This window comes from Anopheles coustani, unplaced genomic scaffold (genome assembly GCF_943734705.1).
Source record: "Anopheles coustani unplaced genomic scaffold, idAnoCousDA_361_x.2 U_13, whole genome shotgun sequence".
Classification (NCBI taxonomy): domain Eukaryota; kingdom Metazoa; phylum Arthropoda; class Insecta; order Diptera; family Culicidae; genus Anopheles; species Anopheles coustani.
Window position 1 is genome coordinate 53956 of NW_026525226.1, and position 27825 is coordinate 81780.

Genomic DNA, 27825 nt, shown 5'->3' on the forward strand with positions numbered 1-27825 from the left:
TTAAGCACCTTCTAAACACCATTTTGCATCGTCTCATTCTCTTTAAAGTCACCTTAAGCACCTTCTAAACACCATTTTGCATCGTCTCATTCTCTTTAAAGTCACTTTAAGCACCTTCTAAACCTCATTTTGCATCGTCTCATTCTCTTTAAAGTCACCTTAAGCACCTTCTAAACCTCATTTTGCATCGTCTCATTCTCTTTAAAGTCACTTTAAGCACCTTCTAAACCTCATTTTGCATCGTCTCATTCTCTTTAAAGTCACTTTAAGCACCTTCTAAACCTCATTTTGCATCGTCTCATTCTCTTTAAAGTCACCTTAAGCACCTTCTAAACCTCATTTTGCATCGTCTCATTCTCTTTAAAGTCACTTTAAGCGCCTTCTAAACCTCATTTTGCATCGTCTCATTCTCTTTAAAGTCACCTTAAGCACCTTCTAAACACCATTTTGCATCGTCTCATTCTCTTTAAAGTCACTTTAAGCACCTTCTAAACCTCATTTTGCATCGTCTTATTCTCTTTAAAGTCACTTTAAGCACCTTCTAAACCTCATTTTGCATCGTCTCATTCTCTTTAAAGTCACCTTAAGCACCTTCTAAACCTCATTTTGCATCGTCTCATTCTCTTTAAAGTCACCTTAAGCACCTTCTAAACACCATTTTGCATCGTCTCATTCTCTTTAAAGTCACTTTAAGCACCTTCTAAACACCATTTTGCATCGTCTCATTCTCGTTAAAGTCACTTTAAGCACCTTCTAAACACCATTTTGCATCGTCTCATTCTCTTTAAAGTCACTTTAAGCACCTTCTAAACCTCATTTTGCATCGTCTCATTCTCTTTAAAGTCACTTTAAGCACCTTCTAAACCTCATTTTGCATCGTCTCATTCTCTTTAAAGTCACTTTAAGCACCTTCTAAACCTCATTTTGCATCGTCTCATTCTCTTTAAAGTCACCTTAAGCACCTTCTAAACCTCATTTTGCATCGTCTCATTCTCTTTAAAGTCACTTTAAGCACCTTCTAAACCTCATTTTGCATCGTCTCATTCTCTTTAAAGTCACCTTAAGCACCTTCTAAACACCATTTTGCATCGTCTCATTCTCTTTAAAGTCACTTTAAGCACCTTCTAAACCTCATTTTGCATCGTCTCATTCTCTTTAAAGTCACCTTAAGCACCTTCTAAACACCATTTTGCATCGTCTCATTCTCTTTAAAGTCACTTTAAGCACCTTCTAAACCTCATTTTGCATCGTCTCATTCTCTTTAAAGTCACTTTAAGCACCTTCTAAACACCATTTTGCATCGTCTCATTCTCTTTAAAGTCACTTTAAGCACCTTCTAAACCTCATTTTGCATCGTCTCATTCTCTTTAAAGTCACCTTAAGCACCTTCTAAACACCATTTTGCATCGTCTCATTCTCTTTAAAGTCACCTTAAGCACCTTCTAAACACCATTTTGCATCGTCTCATTCTCTTTAAAGTCACCTTAAGCACCTTCTAAACACCATTTTGCATCGTCTCATTCTCTTTAAAGTCACTTTAAGCACCTTCTAAACACCATTTTGCATCGTCTCATTCTCTTTAAAGTCACTTTAAGCACCTTCTAAACCTCATTTTGCATCGTCTCATTCTCTTTAAAGTCACTTTAAGCACCTTCTAAACCTCATTTTGCATCGTCTCATTCTCTTTAAAGTCACCTTAAGCACCTTCTAAAGACCATTTTGCATCGTCTCATTCTCTTTAAAGTCACTTTAAGCACCTTCTAAACACCATTTTGCATCGTCTCATTCTCTTTAAAGTCACTTTAAGCACCTTCTAAACCTCATTTTGCATCGTCTCATTCTCTTTAAAGTCACTTTAAGCACCTTCTAAACCTCATTTTGCATCGTCTCATTCTCTTTAAAGTCACTTTAAGCACCTTCTAAACCTCATTTTGCATCGTCTCATTCTCTTTAAAGTCACTTTAAGCACCTTCTAAACCTCATTTTGCATCGTCTCATTCTCTTTAAAGTCACTTTAAGCACCTTCTAAACCTCATTTTGCATCGTCTCATTCTCTTTAAAGTCACTTTAAGCACCTTCTAAACCTCATTTTGCATCGTCTCATTCTCTTTAAAGTCACCTTAAGCACCTTCTAAACCTCATTTTGCATCGTCTCATTCTCTTTAAAGTCACCTTAAGCACCTTCTAAACCTCATTTTGCATCGTCTCATTCTCTTTAACGTCACTTTAAGCACCTTCTAAACACCATTTTGCATCGTCTCATTCTCTTTAAAGTCACCTTAAGCACCTTCTAAACACCATTTTGCATCGTCTCATTCTCTTTAAAGTCACTTTAAGCACCTTCTAAACCTCATTTTGCATCGTCTCATTCTCTTTAAAGTCACCTTAAGCACCTTCTAAACCTCATTTTGCATCGTCTCATTCTCTTTAAAGTCACTTTAAGCACCTTCTAAACCTCATTTTGCATCGTCTCATTCTCTTTAAAGTCACTTTAAGCACCTTCTAAACCTCATTTTGCATCGTCTCATTCTCTTTAAAGTCACCTTAAGCACCTTCTAAACCTCATTTTGCATCGTCTCATTCTCTTTAAAGTCACTTTAAGCACCTTCTAAACCTCATTTTGCATCGTCTCATTCTCTTTAAAGTCACCTTAAGCACCTTCTAAACACCATTTTGCATCGTCTCATTCTCTTTAAAGTCACTTTAAGCACCTTCTAAACCTCATTTTGCATCGTCTCATTCTCTTTAAAGTCACTTTAAGCACCTTCTAAACCTCATTTTGCATCGTCTCATTCTCTTTAAAGTCACCTTAAGCACCTTCTAAACCTCATTTTGCATCGTCTCATTCTCTTTAAAGTCACCTTAAGCACCTTCTAAACACCATTTTGCATCGTCTCATTCTCTTTAAAGTCACTTTAAGCACCTTCTAAACACCATTTTGCATCGTCTCATTCTCTTTAAAGTCACTTTAAGCACCTTCTAAACCTCATTTTGCATCGTCTCATTCTCTTTAAAGTCACTTTAAGCACCTTCTAAACCTCATTTTGCATCGTCTCATTCTCTTTAAAGTCACTTTAAGCACCTTCTAAACCTCATTTTGCATCGTCTCATTCTCTTTAAAGTCACTTTAAGCACCTTCTAAACCTCATTTTGCATCGTCTCATTCTCTTTAAAGTCACCTTAAGCAAATTCTAAACCTCATTTTGCATCGTCTCATTCTCTTTAAAGTCACTTTAAGCACCTTCTAAACCTCATTTTGCATCGTCTCATTCTCTTTAAAGTCACTTTAAGCACCTTCTAAACCTCATTTTGCATCGTCTCATTCTCTTTAAAGTCACTTTAAGCACCTTCTAAACCTCATTTTGCATCGTCTCATTCTCTTTAAAGTCACCTTAAGCACCTTCTAAACACCATTTTGCATCGTCTCATTCTCTTTAAAGTCACCTTAAGCACCTTCTAAACCTCATTTTGCATCGTCTCATTCTCTTTAAAGTCACTTTAAGCACCTTCTAAACCTCATTTTGCATCGTCTCATTCTCTTTAAAGTCACTTTAAGCACCTTCTAAACACCATTTTGCATCGTCTCATTCTCTTTAAAGTCACTTTAAGCACCTTCTAAACCTCATTTTGCATCGTCTCATTCTCTTTAAAGTCACCTTAAGCACCTTCTAAACACCATTTTGCATCGTCTCATTCTCTTTAAAGTCACTTTAAGCACCTTCTAAACCTCATTTTGCATCGTCTCATTCTCTTTAAAGTCACCTTAAGCACCTTCTAAACACCATTTTGCATCGTCTCATTCTCTTTAAAGTCACCTTAAGCACCTTCTAAACACCATTTTGCATCGTCTCATTCTCTTTAAAGTCACCTTAAGCACCTTCTAAACACCATTTTGCATCGTCTCATTCTCTTTAAAGTCACTTTAAGCACCTTCTAAACACCATTTTGCATCGTCTCATTCTCTTTAAAGTCACTTTAAGCACCTTCTAAACCTCATTTTGCATCGTCTCATTCTCTTTAAAGTCACTTTAAGCACCTTCTAAACCTCATTTTGCATCGTCTCATTCTCTTTAAAGTCACCTTAAGCACCTTCTAAAGACCATTTTGCATCGTCTCATTCTCTTTAAAGTCACTTTAAGCACCTTCTAAACACCATTTTGCATCGTCTCATTCTCTTTAAAGTCACTTTAAGCACCTTCTAAACCTCATTTTGCATCGTCTCATTCTCTTTAAAGTCACTTTAAGCACCTTCTAAACCTCATTTTGCATCGTCTCATTCTCTTTAAAGTCACCTTAAGCACCTTCTAAAGACCATTTTGCATCGTCTCATTCTCTTTAAAGTCACTTTAAGCACCTTCTAAACACCATTTTGCATCGTCTCATTCTCTTTAAAGTCACTTTAAGCACCTTCTAAACCTCATTTTGCATCGTCTCATTCTCTTTAAAGTCACCTTAAGCACCTTCTAAACCTCATTTTGCATCGTCTCATTCTCTTTAAAGTCACCTTAAGCACCTTCTAAACCTCATTTTGCATCGTCTCATTCTCTTTAAAGTCACTTTAAGCACCTTCTAAACACTATTTTGCATCGTCTCATTCTCTTTAAAGTCACTTTAAGCACCTTCTAAACACCATTTTGCATCGTCTCATTCTCTTTAAAGTCACTTTAAGCACCTTCTAAACCTCATTTTGCATCGTCTCATTCTCTTTAAAGTCACCTTAAGCACCTTCTAAACACCATTTTGCATCGTCTCATTCTCTTTAAAGTCACTTTAAGCACCTTCTAAACCTCATTTTGCATCGTCTCATTCTCTTTAAAGTCACCTTAAGCACCTTCTAAACACCATTTTGCATCGTCTCATTCTCTTTAAAGTCACTTTAAGCACCTTCTAAACCTCATTTTGCATCGTCTCATTCGCTTTAAAGTCACCTTAAGCACCTTCTAAACACCATTTTGCATCGTCTCATTATCTTTAATGTCACTTTAAGCACCTTCTAAACACCATTTTGCATCGTCTCATTCTCTTTAAAGTCACTTTAAGCACCTTCTAAACCTCATTTTGCATCGTCTCATTCTCTTTAAAGTCACTTTAAGCACCTTCTAAACACCATTTTGCATCGTCTCATTCTCTTTAAAGTCACTTTAAGCACCTTCTAAACCTCATTTTGCATCGTCTCATTCTCTTTAAAGTCACCTTAAGCACCTTCTAAACACCATTTTGCATCGTCTCATTCTCTTTAAAGTCACTTTAAGCACCTTCTAAACACCATTTTGCATCGTCTCATTCTCTTTAAAGTCACTTTAAGCACCTTCTAAACCTCATTTTGCATCGTCTCATTCTCTTTAAAGTCACTTTAAGCACCTTCTAAACCTCATTTTGCATCGTCTCATTCTCTTTAAAGTCACCTTAAGCACCTTCTAAAGACCATTTTGCATCGTCACATTCTCTTTAAAGTCACTTTAAGCACCTTCTAAAGACCATTTTGCATCGTCTCATTCTCTTTAAAGTCACTTTAAGCACCTTCTAAACCTCATTTTGCATCGTCTCATTCTCTTTAAAGTCACCTTAAGCACCTTCTAAACACCATTTTGCATCGTCTCATTCTCTTTAAAGTCACTTTAAGCACCTTCTAAACCTCATTTTGCATCGTCTCATTCTCTTTAAAGTCACCTTAAGCACCTTCTAAACACCATTTTGCATCGTCTCATTCTCTTTAAAGTCACTTTAAGCACCTTCTAAACCTCATTTTGCATCGTCTCATTCTCTTTAAAGTCACCTTAAGCACCTTCTAAACACCATTTTGCATCGTCTCATTCTCTTTAAAGTCACTTTAAGCACCTTCTAAACACCATTTTGCATCGTCTCATTCTCTTTAAAGTCACTTTAAGCACCTTCTAAACCTCATTTTGCATCGTCTCATTCTCTTTAAAGTCACTTTAAGCACCTTCTAAACCTCATTTTGCATCGTCTCATTCTCTTTAAAGTCACTTTAAGCACCTTCTAAACCTCATTTTGCATCGTCTCATTCTCTTTAAAGTCACTTTAAGCACCTTCTAAACACCATTTTGCATCGTCTCATTCTCTTTAAAGTCACTTTAAGCACCTTCTAAACCTCATTTTGCATCGTCTCATTCTCTTTAAAGTCACTTTAAGCACCTTCTAAACCTCATTTTGCATCGTCTCATTCTCTTTAAAGTCACCTTAAGCACCTTCTAAACACCATTTTGCATCGTCTCATTCTCTTTAAAGTCACTTTAAGCACCTTCTAAACCTCATTTTGCATCGTCTCATTCTCTTTAAAGTCACTTTAAGCACCTTCTAAACCTCATTTTGCATCGTCTCATTCTCTTTAAAGTCACCTTAAGCACCTTCTAAACACCATTTTGCATCGTCTCATTCTCTTTAAAGTCACTTTAAGCACCTTCTAAACACCATTTTGCATCGTCTCATTCTCTTTAAAGTCACTTTAAGCACCTTCTAAACCTCATTTTGCATCGTCTCATTCTCTTTAAAGTCACTTTAAGCACCTTCTAAACCTCATTTTGCATCGTCTCATTCTCTTTAAAGTCACCTTAAGCACCTTCTAAACACCATTTTGCATCGTCTCATTCTCTTTAAAGTCACTTTAAGCACCTTCTAAACACCATTTTGCATCGTCTCATTCTCTTTAAAGTCACTTTAAGCACCTTCTAAACCTCATTTTGCATCGTCTCATTCTCTTTAAAGTCACTTTAAGCACCTTCTAAACCTCATTTTGCATCGTCTCATTCTCTTTAAAGTCACTTTAAGCACCTTCTAAACCTCATTTTGCATCGTCTCATTCTCTTTAAAGTCACTTTAAGCACCTTCTAAACAGAATTTTGCATCGTCTCATTCTCTTTAAAGTCACCTTAAGTACCTTCTAAACACCATTTTGCATCGTCTCATTCTCTTTAAAGTCACCTTAAGCACCTTCTAAACCTCATTTTGCATCGTCTCATTCTCTTTAAAGTCACCTTAAGCACCTTCTAAACCTCATTTTGCATCGTCTCATTCTCTTTAACGTCACTTTAAGCACCTTCTAAACACCATTTTGCATCGTCTCATTCTCTTTAAAGTCACCTTAAGCACCTTCTAAACCTCATTTTGCATCGTCTCATTCTCTTTAAAGTCACTTTAAGCACCTTCTAAACCTCATTTTGCATCGTCTCATTCTCTTTAAAGTCACCTTAAGCACCTTCTAAACCTCATTTTGCATCGTCTCATTCTCTTTAAAGTCACTTTAAGCACCTTCTAAACCTCATTTTGCATCGTCTCATTCTCTTTAAAGTCACTTTAAGCACCTTCTAAACCTCATTTTGCATCGTCTCATTCTCTTTAAAGTCACCTTAAGCACCTTCTAAACCTCATTTTGCATCGTCTCATTCTCTTTAAAGTCACTTTAAGCACCTTCTAAACCTCATTTTGCATCGTCTCATTCTCTTTAAAGTCACCTTAAGCACCTTCTAAACACCATTTTGCATCGTCTCATTCTCTTTAAAGTCACTTTAAGCACCTTCTAAACCTCATTTTGCATCGTCTCATTCTCTTAAAAGTCACTTTAAGCACCTTCTAAACCTCATTTTGCATCGTCTCATTCTCTTTAAAGTCACCTTAAGCACCTTCTAAACCTCATTTTGCATCGTCTCATTCTCTTTAAAGTCACTTTAAGCACCTTCTAAACCTCATTTTGCATCGTCTCATTCTCTTTAAAGTCACTTTAAGCACCTTCTAAACCTCATTTTGCATCGTCTCATTCTCTTTAAAGTCACTTTAAGCACCTTCTAAACCTCATTTTGCATCGTCTCATTCTCTTTAAAGTCACCTTAAGCACCTTCTAAACACCATTTTGCATCGTCTCATTCTCTTTAAAGTCACTTTAAGCACCTTCTAAACCTCATTTTGCATCGTCTCATTCTCTTTAAAGTCACCTTAAGCACCTTCTAAACACCATTTTGCATCGTCTCATTCTCTTTAAAGTCACTTTAAGCACCTTCTAAACCTCATTTTGCATCGTCTCATTCTCTTTAAAGTCACTTTAAGCACCTTCTAAACACCATTTTGCATCGTCTCATTCTCTTTAAAGTCACTTTAAGCACCTTCTAAACCTCATTTTGCATCGTCTCATTCTCTTTAAAGTCACCTTAAGCACCTTCTAAACACCATTTTGCATCGTCTCATTCTCTTTAAAGTCACCTTAAGCACCTTCTAAACACCATTTTGCATCGTCTCATTCTCTTTAAAGTCACCTTAAGCACCTTCTAAACACCATTTTGCATCGTCTCATTCTCTTTAAAGTCACTTTAAGCACCTTCTAAACACCATTTTGCATCGTCTCATTCTCTTTAAAGTCACTTTAAGCACCTTCTAAACCTCATTTTGCATCGTCTCATTCTCTTTAAAGTCACTTTAAGCACCTTCTAAACCTCATTTTGCATCGTCTCATTCTCTTTAAAGTCACCTTAAGCACCTTCTAAAGACCATTTTGCATCGTCTCATTCTCTTTAAAGTCACTTTAAGCACCTTCTAAACACCATTTTGCATCGTCTCATTCTCTTTAAAGTCACTTTAAGCACCTTCTAAACCTCATTTTGCATCGTCTCATTCTCTTTAAAGTCACTTTAAGCACCTTCTAAACCTCATTTTGCATCGTCTCATTCTCTTTAAAGTCACTTTAAGCACCTTCTAAACACCATTTTGCATCGTCTCATTCTCTTTAAAGTCACTTTAAGCACCTTCTAAACCTCATTTTGCATCGTCTCATTCTCTTTAAAGTCACTTTAAGCACCTTCTAAACCTCATTTTGCATCGTCTCATTCTCTTTAAAGTCACCTTAAGCACCTTCTAAAGACCATTTTGCATCGTCTCATTCTCTTTAAAGTCACTTTAAGCACCTTCTAAACACCATTTTGCATCGTCTCATTCTCTTTAAAGTCACTTTAAGCACCTTCTAAACCTCATTTTGCATCGTCTCATTCTCTTTAAAGTCACCTTAAGCACCTTCTAAACACCATTTTGCATCGTCTCATTCTCTTTAAAGTCACTTTAAGCACCTTCTAAACACCATTTTGCATCGTCTCATTCTCTTTAAAGTCACTTTAAGCACCTTCTAAACCTCATTTTGCATCGTCTCATTCTCTTTAAAGTCACTTTAAGCACCTTCTAAACCTCATTTTGCATCGTCTCATTCTCTTTAAAGTCACCTTAAGCACCTTCTAAAGACCATTTTGCATCGTCTCATTCTCTTTAAAGTCACTTTAAGCACCTTCTAAACACCATTTTGCATCGTCTCATTCTCTTTAAAGTCACCTTAAGCACCTTCTAAACACCATTTTGCATCGTCTCATTCTCTTTAAAGTCACCTTAAGCACCTTCTAAACACCATTTTGCATCGTCTCATTCTCTTTAAAGTCACTTTAAGCACCTTCTAAACCTCATTTTGCATCGTCTCATTCTCTTTAAAGTCACTTTAAGCACCTTCTAAACCTCATTTTGCATCGTCTCATTCTCTTTAAAGTCACTTTAAGCACCTTCTAAACACCATTTTGCATCGTCTCATTCTCTTTAAAGTCACTTTAAGCACCTTCTAAACCTCATTTTGCATCGTCTCATTCTCTTTAAAGTCACTTTAAGCACCTTCTAAACCTCATTTTGCATCGTCTCATTCTCTTTAAAGTCACTTTAAGCACCTTCTAAACCTCATTTTGCATCGTCTCATTCTCTTTAAAGTCACTTTAAGCACCTTCTAAACCTCATTTTGCATCGTCTCATTCTCTTTAAAGTCACCTTAAGCACCTTCTAAAGACCATTTTGCATCGTCTCATTCTCTTTAAAGTCACTTTAAGCACCTTCTAAACACCATTTTGCATCGTCTCATTCTCTTTAAAGTCACTTTAAGCACCTTCTAAACCTCATTTTGCATCGTCTCATTCTCTTTAAAGTCACTTTAAGCACCTTCTAAACCTCATTTTGCATCGTCTCATTCTCTTTAAAGTCACTTTAAGCACCTTCTAAACCTCATTTTGCATCGTCTCATTCTCTTTAAAGTCACCTTAAGCACCTTTCAAACCTCATTTTGCATCGTCTCATTCTCTTTAAAGTCACCTTAAGCACCTTCTAAACACCATTTTGCATCGTCTCATTCTCTTTAAAGTCACTTTAAGCACCTTCTAAACACCATTTTGCATCGTCTCATTCTCTTTAAAGTCACTTTAAGCACCTTCTAAACCTCATTTTGCATCGTCTCATTCTCTTTAAAGTCACCTTAAGCACCTTCTAAAGACCATTTTGCATCGTCTCATTCTCTTTAAAGTCACCTTAAGTACCTTCTAAACACCATTTTGCATCGTCTCATTCTCTTTAAAGTCACTTTAAGCACCTTCTAAACACCATTTTGCATCATCTCATTCTCTTTAAAGTCACTTTAAGCACATTGTAAACCTCATTTATCATCGTCTCATTCTCTTTAAAGTCACTTTAAGCACATTGTAAACCTCATTTATCATCGTCTCATTCTCTTTAAAGTCACTTTAAGCACATTGTAAACCTCATTTTGCATCGTCTCATTCTCTTTAAAGTCACTTTAAGCACCTTCTAAACCTCATTTTGCATCGTCTCATTCTCTTTAAAGTCACCTTAAGCACCTTCTAAACACCATTTTGCATCGTCTCATTCTCTTTAAAGTCACTTTAAGCACCTTCTAAACACCATTTTGCATCGTCTCATTCTCTTTAAAGTCACTTTAAGCACCTTCTAAACCTCATTTTGCATCGTCTCATTCTCTTTAAAGTCACCTTAAGCACCTTCTAAAGACCATTTTGCATCGTCTCATTCTCTTTAAAGTCACCTTAAGCACCTTCTAAACACCATTTTGCATCGTCTCATTCTCTTTAAAGTCACTTTAAGCACCTTCTAAACCTCATTTTGCATCGTCTCATTCTCTTTAAAGTCACTTTAAGCACCTTCTAAACACCATTTTGCATCGTCTCATTCTCTTTAAAGTCACTTTAAGCACCTTCTAAACCTCATTTTGCATCGTCTCATTCTCTTTAAAGTCACTTTAAGCACCTTCTAAACCTCATTTTGCATCGTCTCATTCTCTTTAAAGTCACTTTAAGCACCTTCTAAACCTCATTTTGCATCGTCTCATTCTCTTTAAAGTCACTTTAAGCACCTTCTAAACCTCATTTTGCATCGTCTCATTCTCTTTAAAGTCACCTTAAGCACCTTCTAAAGACCATTTTGCATCGTCTCATTCTCTTTAAAGTCACTTTAAGCACCTTCTAAACACCATTTTGCATCGTCTCATTCTCTTTAAAGTCACTTTAAGCACCTTCTAAACCTCATTTTGCATCGTCTCATTCTCTTTAAAGTCACTTTAAGCACCTTCTAAACCTCATTTTGCATCGTCTCATTCTCTTTAAAGTCACTTTAAGCACCTTCTAAACCTCATTTTGCATCGTCTCATTCTCTTTAAAGTCACCTTAAGCACCTTTCAAACCTCATTTTGCATCGTCTCATTCTCTTTAAAGTCACCTTAAGCACCTTCTAAACACCATTTTGCATCGTCTCATTCTCTTTAAAGTCACTTTAAGCACCTTCTAAACACCATTTTGCATCGTCTCATTCTCTTTAAAGTCACTTTAAGCACCTTCTAAACCTCATTTTGCATCGTCTCATTCTCTTTAAAGTCACCTTAAGCACCTTCTAAAGACCATTTTGCATCGTCTCATTCTCTTTAAAGTCACCTTAAGTACCTTCTAAACACCATTTTGCATCGTCTCATTCTCTTTAAAGTCACTTTAAGCACCTTCTAAACACCATTTTGCATCATCTCATTCTCTTTAAAGTCACTTTAAGCACATTGTAAACCTCATTTATCATCGTCTCATTCTCTTTAAAGTCACTTTAAGCACATTGTAAACCTCATTTATCATCGTCTCATTCTCTTTAAAGTCACTTTAAGCACATTGTAAACCTCATTTTGCATCGTCTCATTCTCTTTAAAGTCACCTTAAGCACCTTTCAAACCTCATTTTGCATCGTCTCATTCTCTTTAAAGTCACCTTAAGCACCTTCTAAACACCATTTTGCATCGTCTCATTCTCTTTAAAGTCACTTTAAGCACCTTCTAAACACCATTTTGCATCGTCTCATTCTCTTTAAAGTCACTTTAAGCACCTTCTAAACCTCATTTTGCATCGTCTCATTCTCTTTAAAGTCACCTTAAGCACCTTCTAAAGACCATTTTGCATCGTCTCATTCTCTTTAAAGTCACCTTAAGCACCTTCTAAACACCATTTTGCATCGTCTCATTCTCTTTAAAGTCACTTTAAGCACCTTCTAAACACCATTTTGCATCATCTCATTCTCTTTAAAGTCACTTTAAGCACATTGTAAACCTCATTTATCATCGTCTCATTCTCTTTAAAGTCACTTTAAGCACATTGTAAACCTCATTTATCATCGTCTCATTCTCTTTAAAGTCACTTTAAGCACATTGTAAACCTCATTTTGCATCGTCTCATTCTCTTTAAAGTCACTTTAAGCACCTTCTAAACCTCATTTTGCATCGTCTCATTCTCTTTAAAGTCACTTTAAGCACCTTCTAAACCTCATTTTGCATCGTCTCATTCTCTTTAAAGTCACTTTAAGCACCTTCTAAACCTCATTTTGCATCGTCTCATTCTCTTTAAAGTCACTTTAAGCACCTTCTTAACACCATTTTGCATCGTCTCATTCTCTTTAAAGTCACTTTAAGCACCTTCTAAACCTCATTTTGCATCGTCTCATTCTCTTTAAAGTCACCTTAAGCACCTTCTAAACCTCATTTTGCATCGTCTCATTCTCTTTAAAGTCACCTTAAGCACCTTCTTAACCTCATTTTGCATCGTCTCATTCTCTTTAAAGTCACCTTAAGCACCTTCTAAACCTCATTTTGCATCGTCTCATTCTCTTTAAAGTCACTTTAAGCACCTTCTAAACCTCATTTTGCATCGTCTCATTCTCTTTAGAGTCACTTTAAGCACCTTCTAAACCTCATTTTGCATCGTCTCATTCTCTTTAAAGTCACTTTAAGCACCTTCTAAACCTCATTTTGCATCGTCTCATTCTCTTTAAAGTCACTTTAAGCACCTTCTAAAGACCATTTTGCATCGTCTCATTCTCTTTAAAGTCACCTTAAGCACCTTCTAAACCTCATTTTGCATCGTCTCATTCTCTTTAAAGTCACCTTAAGCACCTTCTAAACCTCATTTTGCATCGTCTCATTCTCTTTAAAGTCACTTTAAGCACCTTCTAAACACCATTTTGCATCGTCTCATTCTCTTTAAAGTCACCTTAAGCACCTTCTAAACACCATTTTGCATCGTCTCATTCTCTTTAAAGTCAATTTAAGCACCTTCTAAACCTCATTTTGCATCGTCTCATTCTCTTTAAAGTCACCTTAAGCACCTTCTAAACACCATTTTGCATCGTCTCATTCTCTTTAAAGTCACCTTAAGCACCTTCTAAACACCATTTTGCATCGTCTCATTCTCTTTAAAGTCACTTTAAGCACCTTCTAAACCTCATTTTGCATCGTCTCATTCTCTTTAAAGTCACCTTAAGCACCTTCTAAACACCATTTTGCATCGTCTCATTCTCTTTAAAGTCACTTTAAGCACCTTCTAAACCTCATTTTGCATCGTCTCATTCTCTTTAAAGTCACTTTAAGCACCTTCTAAACACCATTTTGCATCGTCTCATTCTCTTTAAAGTCACTTTAAGCACCTTCTAAACCTCATTTTGCATCGTCTCATTCTCTTTAAAGTCACCTTAAGCACCTTCTAAACCTCATTTTGCATCGTCTCATTCTCTTTAAAGTCACTTTAAGCACCTTCTAAACACCATTTTGCATCGTCTCATTCTCTTTTAAGTCACCTTAAGCACCTTCTAAACACCATTTTGCATCGTCTCATTCTCTTTAAAGTCACTTTAAGCACCTTCTAAACACCATTTTGCATCGTCTCATTCTCTTTAAAGTCACTTTAAGCACCTTCTAAACCTCATTTTGCATCGTCTCATTCTCTTTAAAGTCACCTTAAGCACCTTCTAAACCTCATTTTGCATCGTCTCATTCTCTTTAAAGTCACTTTAAGCACCTTCTAAACCTCATTTTGCATCGTCTCATTCTCTTTAAAGTCACTTTAAGCACCTTCTAAACCTCATTTTGCATCGTCTCATTCTCTTTAAAGTCACTTTAAGCACCTTCTAAACCTCATTTTCCATCGTCTCATTCTCTTTAAAGTCACCTTAAGCACCTTCTAAACACCATTTTGCATCGTCTCATTCTCTTTAAAGTCACCTTAAGCACCTTCTAAACCTCATTTTGCATCGTCTCATTCTCTTTAAAGTCACCTTAAGCACCTTCTAAACCTCATTTTGCATCGTCTCATTCTCTTTAAAGTCACCTTAAGCACCTTCTAAACCTCATTTTGCATCGTCTCATTCTCTTTAAAGTCACCTTAAGCACCTTCTAAACACCATTTCGCATCGTCTCATTCTCTTTAAAGTCACTTTAAGCACCTTCTAAACACCATTTTGCATCGTCTCATTCTCTTTAAAGTCACTTTAAGCACCTTCTAAACCTCATTTTGCATCGTCTCATTCTCTTTAAAGTCACCTTAAGCACCTTCTAAACACCATTTTGCATCGTCTCATTCTCTTTAAAGTCAATTTAAGCACCTTCTAAACCTCATTTTGCATCGTCTCATTCTCTTTAAAGTCACTTTAAGCACCTTCTAAACCTCATTTTGCATCGTCTTATTCTCTTTAAAGTCACCTTAAGCACCTTCTAAACACCATTTTGCATCGTCTCATTCTCTTTAAAGTCACTTTAAGCACCTTCTAAACCTCATTTTGCATCGTCTCATTCTCTTTAAAGTCACTTTAAGCACCTTCTAAACCTCATTTTGCATCGTCTCATTCTCTTTAAAGTCACTTTAAGCACCTTCTAAACACCATTTTGCATCGTCTCATTCTCTTTAAAGTCACCTTAAGCACCTTCTAAACCTCATTTTGCATCGTCTCATTCTCTTTAAAGTCACTTTAAGCACCTTCTAAACACCATTTTGCATCGTCTCATTCTCTTTAAAGTCACTTTAAGCACCTTCTAAACCTCATTTTGCATCGTCTCATTCTCTTTAAAGTCACCTTAAGCACCTTCTAAACACCATTTTGCATCGTCTCATTCTCTTTAAAGTCACCTTAAGCACCTTCTAAACACCATTTTGCATCGTCTCATTCTCTTTAAAGTCACCTTAAGCACCTTCTAAACACCATTTTGCATCGTCTCATTCTCTTTAAAGTCAATTTAAGCACCTTCTAAACCTCATTTTGCATCGTCTCATTCTCTTTAAAGTCACCTTAAGCACCTTCTAAAGACCATTTTGCATCGTCTCATTCTCTTTAAAGTCACCTTAAGCACCTTCTAAACACCATTTTGCATCGTCTCATTCTCTTTAAAGTCACTTTAAGCACCTTCTAAACCTCATTTTGCATCGTCTCATTCTCTTTAAAGTCACTTTAAGCACCTTCTAAACACCATCGTCTCATTCTCTTTAAAGTCACTTTAAGCACCTTCTAAACCTCATTTTGCATCGTCTCATTCTCTTTAAAGTTACCTTAAGCACCTTGTTACAAAGTAACACTGGCCGACGACTTTTAAACTAGATTGGTATCCACGCGGTAGTGGAATCGAGTAGTAAACAATAGTGACAGGCAGTGACAGGCAGGGTTTATAGAGTAAGAGAGGTCGAAGAAACACTCCTTAACTGCTTACCTTGGTTGGGCGAAATTTCGCCCGATCAAGATGCGCGCATGATGGCCCCGATGGGCATTTTGAAAATGAACCGGCCATCGCGAAACGGCCATCGCGATACGGAGAGTATAAATATAAGATACGAAGGGAAGCGGTCCCTTTTCTTGATTCGACTGTGAAGATAGCCCGAATAAACACCGCGTTTTTTAAAACGCTTGCAACACAAAGTAGCGTTGTTAATATACGGTTGGGGGCATCGTTCACATTTTTTTAAAAAACGCGCGTAGTGGTTCCCGTTGAACGGGATAAGTAATAAGTGAACCCGCGAGTGTTTTCCGCCGAACGAGAGGTGATAAGTTCACGCGATTGAGTCGCGACTACACCCAGGAACATTCGCCGTTCGAGGTAAACGCGATTGAGTCGCATAGTGACCAGAAGGATCATTCGCGGATCGTGTTACGAACCTACGTGATAAGTGATGTTCCGTCCAGTGGCCCCGCGCACCGAGGAGCTCGTTGGTACAGGGCAGGAGCAGCATCCGCCCGCCACCGAGAGGCCACCAAGCAGGAGAAGTGTGCAGCCGGCCACTTCGGACCCGTTGGCCAGCTCAACGATCATGCGGCCCGCCACGGAAAGGCCAACGTCAAGAGGGTCATCCGTGAGCGAAGTGGACGAGTTAGTGCGGAGAGCTCGGTACGCCAAGCGTGAGCTAGCAGCCGTGATGAAGGAGCTTGGCGACATCGTCATTGACTCAGCGTCGTCTATCGCAGATGAGCTCGACGACGAATACAGAGCGATGGACGTTGAATGTGAAGATGCGCGCGCGCGAAGCGCGCCAGGCGAGCATGGCGGCATACTAGAGAAAGTGCGCCATCACGAACAGATCCGCCATCGCGGTTTAAGTGCTGCAGCCGCACACTCCAATGTAGCGCTGGAAGCGGAATTCAAACGGATCGACGAGCAGTGTGAGCAACGAATGCTCGAAGAAAAATTGCGCGTCATAGAGGAGTGCGAAAAGCGTCGGCAGGAGGAAAAACGACGCCTACTTCACGCCTCACTCCGGCAGCCTACGCGCGTCACTGCGAGGCAGCCGGAACCAGCAGTAAACGGAAGCCACTCCGAAAGCTTCGAGCTGCTGAACCAAAGCCAACTTTCGGCAAGAAAGTGCACGAGCCGAGAGTTGCCAACGTTCTCCGGGGACCCGCAGGAGTGGTCGGTGTTTATTGCCAATTATAAACACTCTACGGCCATCTGCGGGTACACCAACGAGGAGAACTTACTTCGACTTCAGCAGTGCCTTAAGGGGAAGGCACGGGACGCCGTGGAAAGTTGCTTATACCATCCGTCAAGCGTACCGGAGGCAATCGACATCCTGACAGAGTGCTATGGCCGCCCGGAGCTCATTGTGGAGTCGTTGATGACCAAAATTCGACGGATGCCACCACCAAAGGACGACCGATTTGACACCCTGGTCGATTACGGTGTCGCGGTCAGGAACCTGTGTGCGGCGATGAAGAGCTGCGGTCTACAGGAGTATCTCAGCGGAGGATCGCTGTTGAACGAGCTGGTGGAGAAGCTGCCACCGACGGTGAGGCTGAACTGGTTTTACCAACGGAACATCAACGGGGGGGCAACACTGTTGGCCTTCAACGATTGGATGAAGGAGCTAGTCAGCGCAGCTTGCCAGGGTGTTAAGCCAATCTCCCGGGACTTACAACGCGAAGGTGGTGGTCGCTCAGGCCACCCGCGTAAGTACGCTAACGTAAACGTCCATGTCTCAGGTCAGTCTGCAGAGCCCGTCACCGTAAATCATGGGGAACCCTGTTCCGCGTGTTCAGGGAAGTGTTCCAGTCTGGCAGAGTGCGGCAAATTTCTCGGCATGGACGTCAATTCGAGATGGCGGCACATCAAGACCCACGCCGTGTGCAGAACCTGCCTGAAGAAACATCCGCGTTACTGTCGTGTGGATGTGTTGTGCGGTGTGAACGGGTGTAACCGACGGCACAACAAGCTGCTCCACGACGAGGATTTTGTACGAGAACGCCAGTCGGGCAGAGCCGCCGAGAAAACGATGAGCTGCAACCTCCACGTTGGTCCGTATGATGGTGTGCTCCTCAAATACATCCCCGTGACGCTGCACGGAAAGGGTAGAACCATCAATACGCTCGCACTGTTGGATGACAGTTCGACGGCGACCTTTATGGACCACTCGTTGGTGGAAGAGCTGGGTCTTGTCGGACAACCCCGTCCGCTCTGTATCTCCTGGACGGGAAACCAAGGACGTCGAGAGGAGCAATCGGTTGAAGTGTCACTAAAAATCTCCGGAGTTGAAAGTTCGGCAATTTTCGACCTTCACTCAGTACACACCGTTGCCAGCTTAAGTCTGAGGAAGCAGTCGGTTGCGCCCTCGGTCATAAGCGAGGAGTACGAGTACCTCAAGGGACTTCCGCTGCGTGGGTACACCGCCAAGGCTCCACGAATCCTTATCGGGGTCGACAACATTTTCGTTGGACAGGCGCTGAGAACCGTGGAACGAGAGCCGAACGAACCAGCCGCTTCAAAAACTCGTCTCGGTTGGGTGTTGTATGGGCCATACAAACAGTCCGGCTCTAAAGAGGTAAAGATGGCATCGGTAAATGCCCACATCTGTCCGTGTAACAAAGAAAGAGATGATAGAATAAACATGGCATTGAAAGACTACTTCACGCTAGAGTCACTTGGAATATACCGACCGACTACAAGTTTACGTTCGCGGGATGAGGAACGCGCGCTGATGTTGCTTGGAACCAGCGTTCACTTAAAGGATAATCGCTATGAGGCTGGTCTGCTGTGGAAGTACGAGGATGTTAAGTTGCCTGATAGCCGAGCAATGGCCCTAAAGCGACACGAGTGTCTCGAAAGAAAATTGCGAAGAGATCCCGACCTGGCTAAAGCAATGCACAACAAGATCGTGGAGTACGAGCAGAAAGGGTACGTCAGAAAGCTCACTCCCGAGGAGCAGGTTACTCGAACGCCAAACGACTGGTACCTGCCGATCTTCCCGGTGACCAATCCGAATAAGCCTGGGAAGATTCGAGTAGTGTTCGATGCGGCGGCAAAGGCGAACGGAGTAAGCCTAAACTCCATGCTACTCACCGGCCCGGACCAATTGGTGAGTCTACTCATGGTCCTGTTTAAGTTCAGAGAGTACAAGGTGGCAGTGACGGGAGATATCCGCGAGATGTTCTTCCAGGTAGACATGAACCCTCGCGACCAGCGCAGCCAAATGTTCTTATGGAACGACGGGAAACTCGGTAGCGACCCACAGCATTACGTACTACAAGTGATGACATTCGGTGCCGCGTGTTCACCCAGCACCGCGCACTACGTCAAGAACGTAAATGCGGAAAGGTTCGAGGCTACACTACCCAAAGCTGTGGAGTGTATAAAGTACGAGCATTACGTGGACGACATGCTCGCGAGCGTAGAAACAGAGCAAGAAGCCATAAATCTAGCCCGTGACGTCCAGTATATACACTCCCAAGGCGGGTTTGAGATACGGAATTGGCTGTCCAATTCCACCATGGTGAAAATATTATTGAATGGCAACGAGAACAACGGAGTGGACATTCCTGTCGAGAGCGAAATGACGACGGAAAAGGTCCTTGGAATGTGGTGGAACACAGCGACGGACGTGTTTACGTTTAAAATATCCCCGAGGTACGATCCACGAGTGTTGCTTGGTGAGCGAGCACCTACGAAGAGGATAGTACTAAAAACGCTTATGGCAATTTATGATCCCTTGGGGCTAATAGGAAACTTCCTCATGTATCTGAAGATACTTCTACAGGAGCTTTGGCGCGCTAAGAGCCCATGGGATGACGAGGTTATCGGACACCTCGCCGTTAAGTGGCAAATCTGGGTAACCGCGTTGCCCAATGTTCAAAGAGTCAGCGTCCCAAGGTGTTATCGGAGTAAGACGACGGCCAACGCAGAAAGAGTAGAGCTCCACATGTTCTGCGACGCCAGTGAAAATGGGGCATCAGCCGTCGCCTACCTACGATTCGAGGAAAACGGTGTGATCGAGTGCGCCCTAGTAGGCTCAAAGACGAAGGTGGCCCCTATTACGTTCGTTTCCATCCCACGACTCGAACTTCAGGCCGCAGTCATAGGTGCCCGCTTAGCAGAGACGATACAGTTATCCCACCGAATTGCTATAACTCACCGATTCCTCTGGACGGATTCGCGCACCGTTATGAGTTGGTTGCTATCCGACCATCGCCGATACAGCCAGTTCGTGGCAGTTAGGGTCAGTGAGCTACTAGATACTACAAACCCGGAAGAGTGGAACTGGCTATCTACACGGCTCAACGTAGCGGACGAAGGAACAAAATGGCAAAAGCCACCAGACCTCAGCCCCTCGAGTAGGTGGTTCCGTGGGCCTGATTTCCTATGGGAACCAAAGGATCAGTGGCCCATAGTCGAACAAAAACCCGGAGAGACAAGCGAGGAGATTCGACATAGCCTGCTACATCACACGGTCACGACGCCAAATATCGAGTTCACCAGATTCTCAAAGTGGCAACGGCTACTAAGGGCGGTAGCTTATGTATACCGCTTTTTGGGAAATTGCAGGAAGGGCATAGCCAAAGAGCATAAGCAACTTGATAGCCTGACGCATGAAGAGCTGGAGCGTGCAGAAAACGCAATTTATCGAGATGTACAAAGATCTGAGTATGCCGACGAGATACATGTACTCAGCAGTAAAGAATGTGTGAAGCACCCTTGGAAGCGACCACTGCAGAAATCGAGCCCGCTGTATAAGCTAAGCCCGATGCTGGATGTGAATGGAGTGCTACGCATCAAAGGCAGGATCGAGAAATGTGTATGGGTCGGCGAGGATACCAAGCGCCCCATAATTCTCCCCCGACGGCACTACGTCACTGAACTGCTGATTCACAGTTACCACAGCAAGTACAAGCACGCCAATCACCAAACAGTCGTCAATGAGGTCCGCCTTAAGTATCACATCCCGCAGCTCAAGGCCACGTACAACCAGGTAAGGCACCGATGCCAATACTGCAAGGTAAAGTGTGCGCTCCCTCAAAACCCCGCAATGGGAAATCTGCCGCCCCAGCGACTAGCAGCATTTCAGCGACCGTTCTCGTACACCGGAATTGACTACTTCGGTCCGATGCTAGTCTCAGTGGGGAGAAGAGCTGAAAAACGGTGGGGAGTCATATTTACGTGCCTGACAACGCGAGGGATCCACATCGAAATCGCACATAGCCTCTCTACAGATTCCTGCATATTTGCGATCCGCAACTTTATCACGAGGAAGGGAATGCCTCTCGAGTTCATCAGTGATCGAGGCACAAACTTCGTAGGAGCCTCACGTGAGCTACGGGAAGCGATGGCAGCAGTGGATCAAGAGCGCCTGATGACAGAATTCATCCAACCTACAACGAAATGGATTTTTAATCCACCTGCTGCGCCACATTTCGGAGGATCATGGGAACGACTGGTACAATCAATTAAGAAAACGCTTACCAAACTGGCCCTTCCACATAACCCGTCCGACGAGCTGCTACGAGCTAGTTTGAGTGAAGTGGAGTTGATTGTAAACTCGCGACCGTTGACAGACGTACCAGTTGAAGATGAAGCCGAAGCCCCACTAACTCCCAATCACTTCATTTTAGGGAGTTCCAACGGTAGTAAACCAGCAGTGCCATTTGACGACTCGCCGCCGTCGCTCCGGAGGTCATGGAAGTCAGCACAACAGTTCGCAGATCTTTTCTGGAAAAGATGGGTTACCGAGTACTTACCCCATCTGACGAGGAGGACTAAATGGCACAAATCCACTAAACCAATTGAGGAGGGAGACTTAGTCCTCGTAGCGGATACAAACAACCCTCGGAACTGCTGGCCACGGGGGCACGTGATAAAAACATACCGATCCGCGGATGGGCAAGTACGACGCGTGCAAGTTAAAACTTTGAGCGGAATAATCGAACGGCCGGCCGTCAATATCGCTGTGTTAGATGTCGGCCAGAAACAGGGGTAGGCCACTTCACGTAGCATACCGGTGGGGAGAATGTTACAAAGTAACACTGGCCGACGACTTTTAAACTAGATTGGTATCCACGCGGTAGTGGAATCGAGTAGTAAACAATAGTGACAGGCAGTGACAGGCAGGGTTTATAGAGTAAGAGAGGTCGAAGAAACACTCCTTAACTGCTTACCTTGGTTGGGCGAAATTTCGCCCGATCAAGATGCGCGCATGATGGCCCCGATGGGCATTTTGAAAATGAACCGGCCATCGCGAAACGGCCATCGCGATACGGAGAGTATAAATATAAGATACGAAGGGAAGCGGTCCCTTTTCTTGATTCGACTGTGAAGATAGCCCGAATAAACACCGCGTTTTTTAAAACGCTTGCAACACAAAGTAGCGTTGTTAATATACGGTTGGGGGCATCGTTCACACACCTTCTAAACACCATTTTGCATCGTCTCATTCTCTTTAAAGTCACTTTAAGCACCTTCTAAACCTCATTTTGCATCGTCTCATTCTCTTTAAAGTCACTTTAAGCACCTTCTAAACCTCATTTTGCATCGTCTCATTCTCTTTAAAGTCACTTTAAGCACCTTCTAAACACCATTTTGCATCGTCTCATTCTCTTTAAAGTCACTTTAAGCACCTTCTAAACACCATTTTGCATCGTCTCATTCTCTTTAAAGTCACTTTAAGCACCTTCTAAACCTCATTTTGCATCGTCTCATTCTCTTTAAAGTCACCTTAAGCACCTTCTAAACACCATTTTGCATCGTCTCATTCTCTTTAAAGTCAATTTAAGCACCTTCTAAACCTCATTTTGCATCGTCTCATTCTCTTTAAAGTCACCTTAAGCACCTTCTAAAGACCATTTTGCATCGTCTCATTCTCTTTAAAATCACCTTAAGCACCTTCTAAACACCATTTTGCATCGTCTCATTCTCTTTAAAGTCACCTTAAGCACCTTCTAAACACCATTTTGCATCGTCTCATTCTCTTTAAAGTCACTTTAAGCACCTTCTAAACCTCATTTTGCATCGTCTCATTCTCTTTAAAGTCACCTTAAGCACCTTCTAAACACCATTTTGCATCGTCTCATTCTCTTTAAAGTCACTTTAAGCACCTTCTAAACCTCATTTTGCATCGTCTCATTCTCTTTAAAGTCACCTTAAGCACCTTCTAAACACCATTTTGCATCGTCTCATTCTCTTTAAAGTCACTTTAAGCACCTTCTAAACACCATTTTGCATCGTCTCATTCTCTTTAAAGTCACCTTAAGCACCTTCTAAACACCATTTTGTATCGTCTCATTCTCTTTAAAGTCACCTTAAGCACCTTCTAAACACCATTTTGCATCGTCTCATTCTCTTTAAAGTCACTTTAAGCACCTTCTAAACCTCATTTTGCATCGTCTCATTCTCTTTAAAGTCACTTTAAGCACGTTCTAAACAGAATTTTGCATCGTCTCATTCTCTTTAAAGTCACTTTAAGCACCTTCTAAACACCATTTTGCATCGTCTCATTCTCTTTAAAGTCACCTTAAGCACCTTCTAAACACCATTTTGTATCGTCTCATTCTCTTTAAAGTCACCTTAAGCACCTTCTAAACACCATTTTGCATCGTCTCATTCTCTTTAAAGTCACCTTAAGCACCTTCTAAACACCATTTTGCATCGTCTCATTCTCTTTAAAGTCACCTTAAGCACCTTCTAAACACCATTTTGCATCGTCTCATTCTCTTTAAAGTCACCTTAAGCACCTTCTAAACACCATTTTGCATCGTCTCATTCTCTTTAAAGTCAATTTAAGCACCTTCTAAACCTCATTTTGCATCGTCTCATTCTCTTTAAAGTCACCTTAAGCACCTTCTAAAGACCATTTTGCATCGTCTCATTCTCTTTAAAGTCACCTTAAGCACCTTCTAAACACCATTTTGCATCGTCTCATTCTCTTTAAAGTCACTTTAAGCACCTTCTAAACCTCATTTTGCATCGTCTCATTCTCTTTAAAGTCACTTTAAGCACCTTCTAAACACCATCGTCTCATTCTCTTTAAAGTCACTAAACACCATTTTGCATCGTCTCATTCTCTTTAAAGTCAATTTAAGCACCTTCTAAACCTCATTTTGCATCGTCTCATTCTCTTTAAAGTCACCTTAAGCACCTTCTAAAGACCATTTTGCATCGTCTCATTCTCTTTAAAGTCACCTTAAGCACCTTCTAAACACCATTTTGCATCGTCTCATTCTCTTTAAAGTCACTTTAAGCACCTTCTAAACCTCATTTTGCATCGTCTCATTCTCTTTAAAGTCACTTTAAGCACCTTCTAAACACCATCGTCTCATTCTCTTTAAAGTCACTAAACACCATTTTGCATCGTCTCATTCTCTTTAAAGTCACTTTAAGCACCTTCTAAACCTCATTTTGCATCGTCTCATTCTCTTTAAAGTCACTTTAAGCACCTTCTAAACAGAATTTTGCATCGTCTCATTCTCTTTAAAGTCACCTTAAGTACCTTCTAAACACCATTTTGCATCGTCTCATTCTCTTTAAAGTCACCTTAAGCACCTTCTAAACCTCATTTTGCATCGTCTCATTCTCTTTAAAGTCACCTTAAGCACCTTCTAAACCTCATTTTGCATCGTCTCATTCTCTTTAAAGTCACCTTAAGCACCTTCTAAACACCATTTTGCATCGTCTCATTCTCTTTAAAGTCACTTTAAGCACCTTCTTAACCTCATTTTGCATCGTCTCATTCTCTTTAAAGTCACTTTAAGCACCTTCTAAACCTCATTTTGCATCGTCTCATTCTCTTTAAAGTCACTTTAAGCACCTTCTAAACACCATTTTGCATCGTCTCATTCTCTTTAAAGTCACTTTAAGCACCTTCTAAACCTCATTTTGCATCGTCTCATTCTCTTTAAAGTCACCTTAAGCACCTTCTAAACCTCATTTTGCATCGTCTCATTCTCTTTAAAGTCACTTTAAGCACCTTCTAAAAATCATTTTGCATCGTCTCATTCTCTTTAAAGTCACCTTAAGCACCTTTCAAACCTCATTTTGCATCGTCTCATTCTCTTTAAAGTCACCTTAAGCACCTTCTAAACACCATTTTGCATCGTCTCATTCTCTTTAAAGTCACTTTAAGCACCTTCTAAACACCATTTTGCATCGTCTCATTCTCTTTAAAGTCACTTTAAGCACCTTCTAAACCTCATTTTGCATCGTCTCATTCTCTTTAAAGTCACTTTAAGCACCTTCTAAAGACCATTTTGCATCGTCTCATTCTCTTTAAAGTCACTTTAAGCACCTTCTAAACACCATTTTGCATCGTCTCATTCTCTTTAAAGTCACTTTAAGCACCTTCTAAAGACCATTTTGCATCGTCTCATTCTCTTTAAAGTCACTTAAAGCACCTTCTAAACCTCATTTTGCATCGTCTCATTCTCTTTAAAGTCACTTTAAGCACCTTCTAAACCTCATTTTGCATCGTCTCATTCTCTTTAAAGTCACTTTAAGCACCTTCTAAACCTCATTTTGCATCGTCTCATTCTCTTTAAAGTCACCTTAAGCACCTTCTAAACCTCATTTTGCATCGTCTCATTCTCTTTAAAGTCACTTTAAGCACCTTCTAAACCTCATTTTGCATCGTCTCATTCTCTTTAAAGTCACTTTAAGCACCTTCTAAACCTCATTTTGCATCGTCTCATTCTCTTTAAAGTCACTTTAAGCACCTTCTAAACACCATTTTGCATCGTCTCATTCTCTTTAAAGTCACCTTAAGCACCTTCTAAACACCATTTTGCATCGTCTCATTCTCTTTAAAGTCACTTTAAGCACCTTCTAAACACCATTTTGCATCGTCTCATTCTCTTTAAAGTCACTTTAAGCACCTTCTAAACCTCATTTTGCATCGTCTCATTCTCTTTAAAGTCACTTTAAGCACCTTCTAAACACCATTTTGCATCGTCTCATTCTCTTTAAAGTCACTTTAAGCACCTTCTAAACCTCATTTTGCATCGTCTCATTCTCTTTAAAGTCACTTTAAGCACCTTCTAAACCTCATTTTGCATCGTCTCATTCTCTTTAAAGTCACTTTAAGCACCTTCTAAACCTCATTTTGCATCGTCTCATTCTCTTTAAAGTCACCTTAAGCACCTTCTAAACACCATTTTGCATCGTCTCATTCTCTTTAAAGTCACTTTAAGCACCTTCTAAACCTCATTTTGCATCGTCTCATTCTCTTTAAAGTCACCTTAAGCACCTTCTAAACCTCATTTTGCATCGTCTCATTCTCTTTAAAGTCACCTTAAGCACCTTCTAAACCTCATTTTGCATCGTCTCATTCTCTTTAAAGTCACTTTAAGCACCTTCTAAACACCATTTTGCATCGTCTCATTCTCTTTAAAGTCACTTTAAGCACCTTCTAAACACCATTTTGCATCGTCTCATTCTCTTTAAAGTCACTTTAAGCACCTTCTAAACCTCATTTTGCATCGTCTCATTCTCTTTAAAGTCACTTTAAGCACCTTCTAAACACCATTTTGCATCGTCTCATTCTCTTTAAAGTCACTTTAAGCACCTTCTAAACCTCATTTTGCATCGTCTCATTCTCTTTAAAGTCACTTTAAGCACCTTCTAAACACCATTTTGCATCGTCTCATTCTCTTTAAAGTCACTTTAAGCACCTTCTAAACCTCATTTTGCATCGTCTCATTCTCTTTAAAGTCACTTTAAGCACCTTCTAAACACCATTTTGCATCGTCTCATTCTCTTTAAAGTCACTTTAAGCACCTTCTAAACACCATTTTGCATCGTCTCATTCTCTTTAAAGTCACCTTAAGCACCTTCTAAACCTCATTTTTGCATCGTCTCATTCTCTTTAAAGTCACCTTAAGCACCTTCTAAACCCATTTTGCATCGTCTCATTCTCTTTAAAGTCACTTTAAGCACCTTCTAAACACCATTTTGCATCGTCTCATTCTCTTTAAAGTCACTTTAAGCACCTTCTAAAACCTCATTTTGCATCGTATCATTCTCTTTAAAGTCACTTTAAGCACCTTCTAAACCTCCTTTAAAGTACTTTAAGCACCTTCTAAACCTCATTTTGCATCGTCTCATTCTCTTTAAAGTCACTTTAAGCACCTTCTAAACCTCATTTTGCATCGTCTCATTCTCTTTAGAGTCACCTTAAGCACCTTCTTAACCTCATTTTGCATCGTCTCATTCTCTTTAAAGACACCTTAAGCACCATCTAAACCTCATTTTGCATCGTCTCATTCTCTTTAAAGTCACTTTAAGCACCTTCTAAACCTCATTTTGCATCGTCTCATTCTCTTTAAAGTCACCTTAAGCACCTTCTTAACCTCATTTTGCATCGTCTCATTCTCTTTAAAGTCACCTTAAGCACCTTCTAAACCTCATTTTGCATCGTCTCATTCTCTTTAAAGTCACTTTAAGCACCTTCTAAACACCATTTTGCATCGTCTCATTCTCTTTAAAGTCACTTTAAGCACCCTTCTAAACCTCATTTTGCATCGTCTCATTCTCTTTAAAGTCACCTTAAGCACCTTCTAAACCTCATTTTGCATCGTCTCATTCTCTTTAAAGTCACTTTAAGCACCTTCTAAACACCATTTTGCATCGTCTCATTCTCTTTAAAGTCACCTTAAGCACCTTCTAAACACCATTTTGCATCGTCTCATTCTCTTTAAAGTCACCTTAAGCACCTTCTAAACCTCATTTTGCATCGTCTCATTCTCTTTAAAGTCACTTTAAGCACCTTCTAAACCTCATTTTGCATCGTCTCATTGCTCTTTAAGAGTCACTTTAAGCACCTTCTAAACACCATTTTGCATCGTCTCATTCTCTTTAAAGTCACCTTAAGCACCTTCTAAACCTCATTTGGCATCGTCTCATTCTCTTTAAAGTCACTTTAAGCACCTTCTAAACCTCATTTTGCATCGTCTCATTCT

General features: G+C 40.1%; 1 protein-coding gene across 1 annotated transcript; it reads left to right on the forward strand.

Moving 5' to 3' along the window:
• Positions 1-16295: 16295 nt before the first annotated feature.
• Positions 16296-20855, forward strand: LOC131271132 (uncharacterized; the record flags this gene model as incomplete). The annotated part of the gene is made up of 1 exon (XM_058272518.1): positions 16296-20855. A coding segment is annotated over exon 1 (4560 nt), but the record flags the coding sequence as incomplete, so codon positions are not given.
• Positions 20856-27825: the final 6970 nt, after the last annotated feature.